At 36.5% G+C, this 7,500-nt stretch overlaps 1 protein-coding gene across 1 annotated transcript in view; it reads left to right on the top strand.

The window, feature by feature from the left end:
- The window catches only part of LOC137633132 (uncharacterized), a gene marked incomplete at its 5' end in the record, with an annotated part of 8,570 nt that extends 6,353 nt beyond the window's left edge, over positions 1 to 2,217 (top strand). The window contains one exon of the mRNA XM_068365293.1: positions 1,866 to 2,217. Coding sequence (XP_068221394.1) covers positions 1,866 to 2,217 — 352 coding nt within the window. The remainder of the gene's footprint in view (positions 1 to 1,865) is intronic.
- Between the last annotated feature and the right edge of the window lie 5,283 nt (positions 2,218 to 7,500).

Here is a 7,500-nt window from a genome sequence, read left to right as displayed (position 1 = left end):
TGAAACGCAATCTGAAATAATCTGCTCTTTAGAGCAGCCGGTATTTGCTATTTCTTATTTCCGTTCGAAGAAATCATAAATACAGATTTTCGTGAATGTCTGTATATGTTTGTGCGATGTAGTGTTCAGTGACGTGGTTTGTGTCAGTCTAGGGTGTGACTAACACACAGCTGATAGCTCTATTTATGTGTACGTGGAAGTTTTACTGCAAAGCTGGTTCATCCATGCTCTACAGATAAATGATGAATATGGCATTGACAGTTGTTATTCTCAGGATACACTTCTTACTGTATGGGGATATATATATATATATATATATATATATGTAGTCACTGTCTCTACAAGCTTGCCGGACCAGGGTTCGATTTCCAGACGGTCACAAGCTCTTGTCTTTGTGTGATTTCGCCTGGGGCTCTGATCCCGAGGTCGTTAAGAGAATCCAGACATTAATGTATCAAAAATATATATGGCTTATTTGAATATGAAAAAACACGTCTAAATGTGCAAAATTTATTATATATATATATATATATATATATGGGACACATTTTCGCCGCCCACACATCTCCACATTAACTGTATATATGTTAATGGAATTTTTTTTTTATCTAATTACTCTTTGTATAATGAAAATTTCTACCAATCTAAAATATATTTTTTTTAACAATACTCACAGTCAAACACTCGCTTCAGATAGGTTTTTAGATTACACCCAACTTTGTAATTGTAAGCCAATTATATGTTTCCCTAATTAGCTTTCTGAAACCTGTAATACACAGTTCACCGTATTGAAAAAAAAAAGATACATACTCTTGCTTTTTTCATCTGATCATCCGATGTAACATTAAAAAGGTCAGTCTCTTTCTCATTAAAAAGTGAGTTTAGCTGCACTGAAAGTGGGTCACAATAAGACGCAAACACCAGTGAACGAAGATAGGATGATTATTTATCTGGTGTTGCTGTATAAACACAATATTTATATTTCTTTGTTACCTTTTTAACGGTCTCGTCTATCACCTTTTGCCACTTGCACTAGACCGATAAGGTTAGGTGCAAATTTCTTCCAGATATCAGACAAGTCGGACCTTTTTCTTTACAAATACAAACAAGTTTTATTTTTTATAATAAGTCACTGACCACAGGATTGAGAGTTCCTTTAGCTCTGTTGCTTTCATTCGTAACTCCCGTCATAGCACCTCTTCTCCCATTTTATGTTGATAGATTTTATATATATATATATATATATATATATATATTTTATATATATATATATTATATATATATATTATATATATATATATATGTAATTATATATACAATATATATATATATATATATATATGCTTTTGTTAATTTCTAAGATTAAAATTATCAGAATATAATTCCATAATTTTTCATTGATGATAAAGTTCGAAGTCAGAGAAATATAATTTAAGAAATTGCACTAATATATAGCCATCCTCCAATTTGCATGACAACCGAAGTCGTTAAGCAACAGATTCGAATGAGATGCAAAAGAAGAAGGTTGGGTTTGCTTTGACTCGTAAAAGAAAAAAAAAAGCGAGCAGGTGTTTTGAGCGAGTGGCTAGCGAGTTTTAGCCCTCGCCTGTTAGAATTGGTCGAGGTAGAGTAAAGGATTAGGAAGATCATTCCACAACTTGATGGTATTTTATCAACACACTTGGTTATTGTAGCTTTTTTGTAGTCATCATTATCTATTAGTACGTTCCTGATTACTTCTATTTGGGTCCTACCAGGTTTATGAAATCTATTCCTCCTTCCGTTTTCCCTGATTATTTTCAGCATTCAGATTTTTTCTTGAGTGATAGGAATTACGAACCCTAGCCTTTATGTGGCTCTTGGAGAGAAGAGGTTTTGGAGGAAGATGATGCCTATGATAAAAGGCACTGGAGAGGACGCATCAGGCGACCAACCCCTTTATTTCGGGATAATGGTGGGGAAGAGGCAGCAGTAGCAGCAAAAGCATCAGCAGCAGTAAAAGCAGCAGCAAAAGCAGCAGCAGCAGTGGTGATTGTGGGCGGGGTGCTGGGAGGCGTTTTATATTGTAGCAGGGTGATTTTTAAAGTCTTCACATCCATGCGTCGGTGGGTGGCACTCTTCGGGGGACCAGACGGGTTTGGCAGTAGGCCAGTCCTTCACCCTAGTGGACCGAATCACCCACCCACCCACCCACCCACCACCTGCCCATCATCATAAAAGATATTCGACCGATGTGAAAATTTTTTCGTATACTGATGTTCTTGCAGAGATGTTTCCATGATTGATGATGTCATAGGGGACAATTTGGGACCATCTTGATGTTTGGTGTTGCAAAAGAGGAGTTATATCAGCTATTGATATTATGATGAGATCCTCTATGACTGATATCTTTTAAAATTTTGCGACATATCGACGATTTGATAGCACTAGAAATGATAATTGACTTATGAGGTATGATTGATATCGCAAGAAACCCGCTGTGGTATGAATGTTACGAGAGGTGCATTGTGACATCCCAACGATTAACTCCTTCGAAATGGGTTGAGGTATCACCAAATGTGACATCACAAAACTGTAAATAAAAAAATTAAAAATTACATTTTGACATCACCACAAAGGGTAATCGGCAAACATTTTCTATCATGGTTTGATTGAAAGGATAATAATTCCTCAACATTCTTCGTGTATCTTATTAGATTTGGTGGTTTTATTATTATTATTACTAGCCAAGCTACAACCCTAGTTGGAAGAGCAAGATGCTATAAGCCCAAGAGCTCCAACGGGGAAGAATAGCCCAGTGAGGAAAGGAAATAAGGACATAAATAAAGGATGAGAGTAGATTAACAATATATCATTCTAAAAACAGTAACAGCGTCAAAACAGATATATCCTATATAAACTATTAACAACGTCAAAAACAGATATGTCATATATAAACTATAAAAAGACTCGTGTCAGCCTGGTCAACATAAAAACATTTTCTCTAACTTTGAACTCTTGAAGTTCTACTAATTCAACTACCCGATTAGGAAGATCATTCCACAACTTGATGGTATTTTATCAACACACTTGGTTATTGTAGCTTTTTTGTAGTCATCATTATCTATTAGTACGTTCCTGATTACTTCTATTTGGGTCTTACCAGGTTTATGAAATCTATTCCTTCTTCCGTTTTCCCTGATTATTTTCCGCATTCAGATTTTTTCTTGAGTGATAGGAATTACGAACCATAGCCTTTATGTGGCTCTTGGAGAGAAGAGGTTTTGGAGGAAGATGAGGCCTATGATAGAAGGCACTGGAGAGGACGCATCAGGCGACCGACACCTTAATTTTGGGATGATGGTGGGGAAGAGGCACTAAAGCATCAGCAAAAGCATCAGCAGCAGCAAAAGCAGCAGCAGCAGCAGCAAAAGCAGCAGCACCAGCAAAAGCAGCAGCAGCAACAGCAGCAGCAAAAGCAGCATCAGCAGCAGCAAAAGCAGCAGCATCAGCAGCAGCAAACGCATCAGCAGCAGCAAAAGCAGCAGCAGCAGCAAAAGCAGCAGAAGCAGCAGCAACAGCAAAAGCAGCAGCAGCAAAAGCAGAGGCAGCAGCAGCAGAAGTAAAAGCAGCAGCAGCAGCAGCAGCAGAAGCAAAAGCAGCGGCAGCAGCAGAAAATTAAAAAAGTTCTAAAGCAGATTTAGGCTTGAAGATTCTACTAAAAGTAATCTGCAATATATGTATGACTTTTATTTCACAGAAGTTAAACAATGATAGTATAATGAAACTGTCGTCTAACTTTTTGCTAAGTATTAAGAATGTGATTTTGAAGACGTTTGCTTGTAGTTGGTGCTCTATACTCATAAAACGGACGCATGCCTTTTAAATCCTTGAGTGTTATCACGTCCCGTTATACTTGATGATCTTGTGGGACCTCTGTGGTGAAAGTCATCTCTTGTAATTAAAAGAAAAAAAAACTAATTGGCTCTATTTCAAAGTAAAAAAAAAAAAGAGCTAATTGAGGTCTATTTCATAGCACTATTATGAGGAACAGCGGTGCACTGTTGCCAACAGCAGCAGCAGCACTTGTCTGAAACTAATTGAGTGTGTGGCAACATTGTTGTCAAGTGCCCGTTCCTTGCCTCTAGAAAGATCTTGGCGCTCAACGACCCTCGGCCCTTTAGCACTTAAGGCTTCAATGGGAAGTCACGGGGTTTGAAATAGCGAAACTAGGAGAGCTTAATGAAATGGCAGGGCTATGATAGATCCAGCGACTGACGCCCTTTTTTATTATTTTGGAGAGCGAGACTTTTTCCGAGAGTTTTATCAGACTTCTAAATCATTTTAAGTTGGCTCTCTAGACCTCTGGTGCACTCCCATTAGTCACCGAAACAAAGGTATTGACATTTCTATAGTAAGATACTTTGGTTCGAGTAAGGCTTTGACTACTGAAAATTGCATTTGCGGGATTCGAGTTCTGACACAATGTAAAATCATACAGCCCCATCCCTATCCGTAGATTAAATGAAGGCTAATCATCACCACTTGGGCTTTTTATAGTGATTTATATCCCTTTCAGTTACCTCATAACCAGCCAAAGGACTACGGTTTTACCTCGAAGAGGAAAAGACACAATTTCTTTAAATTTTTATTTACGTATCTGTCAGATTCACATTGTGGCTGGAAACTAGTAGCGAAAGGTGTGCCCCATTCATGCGGTGCTCGTACCAATACCCATGAATCTGCCAGTTCATGATCAAGTGTTTTTTATAGTGAATTATATCCCTTTTAATTACCTCATAACCAGCCAAAGAACTATGGTTTTACCTCGAAGAGGAAAAGATACAATAATTTCGTTCATTTTTATTTACATTGTCAAATTCACATTGTGGCGAGAAACAAGTAGCGAAAGGTGTGTCCCATTCATACGGTGCTCGTACCAATACCCATGAATCTGCCAGTTCATGATGCCAGTGATTACTCGTTTCCATTTGATAATTGTAGGTTTTTAATATGTCATGTACCGCTTGACCTAGTACTTGACCTTGTTGTTTCTGATAATTCATTCACACACACGCTCGCACAAACGAACTGGTCGACCTTATTAAAAGTTCACGACTGAATGGAAAAGCAGTAAAGTAAATAACGCTGGTTCAGTTTGTTAGCCTCGCTTCACTTCAATCAACTTCCACGTATGAGTGACAATTTGATTGATTGCATTAACATTCCTTCTACAGTGGTCTTGGGGTACCAAATATTCAATGCTTGATACGTGCATGAGTAAAACGATTTATTTTATGATAGTGGGGGTTGACTCCAAATGGCATTAACTGTTATCGTTAGCAATTGTTTGGGATGAAAATGCGAGCCCCGTGTTCTTTTCTACCCAAGCTTGATCCCCTATTTTTTTTTTTGGGGGGGGGGGGGGGGTGGTTTCCAGCATTGCAGGCGTTGTGCTAAAGAATTACTTTTTAATCTCCTATTATACCTCCATTACTATTCTTACAATATTTTATTTTTCCTTGTTTCCTTTCCTCACTGGGCTATTTTCCCCCTTGGAGCCCCTGGCCTTACAGCATCCTGCTTATCCAACTAGGGTTGTAGCCTAGCAATCAATAATGATATTGATAATTCGTGTCTCACTTTCCCTGTTGTGATGCCTAGCCTTTTTTTCCATCGTACAACTATGATTTATTCCCAATTATATAATTGCGTTGAATGGCCTCCCCGATACCAGCGCTGGTCCCAATTCCATAAATCGATATATCTCCCCCCCCACCCCCCACATCCCTCAGGTGTTTCTCGATAGCGAGCTGAGGTTGCCAACTTCCGGACTTGGGAGGCCCAAGGGATGTTGCTCAGTGGCCAGACTTATTCTTTTTTTCTGCGAATCTCTGAGAAACTGATAATCATGATTTAACAAACTTCGTTAAACATAGAGTGTAGTATGATCGCCGTGCATTTCCTGTCTAGATAGTTAATGGACAGCTACTAGTATCCGGCAAATGATGGACAGCTACTAGTATCCGGCAAATAATGGACAGCTACTAGTATCTGGCAAATAATGGACTGCTACTAGTATCCGGCATATCATCTCTAAAGGTTTTGAAAGTTGTATGAATGTCAATTCTTCATTGGTGAAATATTTCAAACTAAACTGGCTCATATCAACATCATTTGTTGTTGTTGTTGTTGTTGTTCTTGTTGTTATTATTGTTGTTGTGCAAACATTACGCTCATATTATCCAGTTAGCATTTTTTTATCTTACTAAGTAGGCACTAGAATGAGAACCATAGACAATTTAAAAAAAAAAAAAAAAAAAAAAAAAAACTAACAAGTAAACAAGATATAAACACAGTATTACTGATGGAGCCTTCATGCATCATTACCTCTTTTCAGAGAATTTGAAAAATGAACATTAGGAAATTTATTCTTCCTAATTTCTGTGGCAGCTTTAAGTAGGTCACAGGGGAGGTGTGGAAGGTTGAAGTGTGTGTGTGTGTGTGTGATCTGTTTTGGTAATGATGCAATTTATGAGTTACGTTACTTGCACTTATCAGTGGCATTGTATCTATGAAGATATTTTGGATTATTATTATTATTATTATTATTATTATTATTATTATTATTATTATTGTGATAGCCAGGTTGCAACCCTAGTGGAAAAGCAGATGTTATAAGCTCAATGGGTTCAACATCGAATATATATATATATATATATATATATATATATATATATATATATATATATATATATATATATATATATATATATATATATACAGTATATATCTACAGTATATATATATATTTATTTATAATATACATTATATATATATAAATATATATATATGTATATATATATATATATATATATATATATATATATATATATATATGTATATATATATGTATATATGTATATATATATATATATATATATATATATATATATATATATATACGGCATAACTGTTTAGGATGTATATATGTATATATGTTTGCATATAAATGTATATATGGATATAAATATGTAAGTTTATTTATACCTCATGTGTAAATGAGAATTTAGGCATGAATAGTTACCTGTGCACATATTGATAATAAATAGACGAGAGAGAGAGAGAGAGAGAGAGAGAGAGAGAGAGAGAGAGAGAGAGAGAGAGAGAGAGAGAGAGAGAGAGAGAGAGAGAATAATTCACACAAGTGATTTGATTAGCCAAGACAATCATGAATGGTTGAAAAATGGAAACCTCTATATGCTTGTCATTCTCAGAGAGAGCCAAGACAATCATGAATGGTTGAAAAATGGAAACCTCTATATGCTTGTCATTCTCAGAGAGAGAGAGAGAGAATGACAAGCATATAGAGGTTTCCATTTTTCAACCATTCATGATTGTCTTGGCTAGTCAAATCACTTGTGTGAATTATTCTCTCTCTCTCTCTCTCTCTCTCTCTCTCTCTCTCTCTCTCTCTCTCTCTCTCTCTCTCTCTCTCTTTTCAAGTGGAGCAGTACAGTA

Source organism: Palaemon carinicauda, chromosome 42, assembly GCF_036898095.1.
Source record: "Palaemon carinicauda isolate YSFRI2023 chromosome 42, ASM3689809v2, whole genome shotgun sequence".
In the NCBI taxonomy this organism is placed as follows: domain Eukaryota; kingdom Metazoa; phylum Arthropoda; class Malacostraca; order Decapoda; family Palaemonidae; genus Palaemon; species Palaemon carinicauda.
Note: the sequence above shows the minus strand (reverse complement) of the source record. Positions and strands in the feature narration are given on the sequence as shown.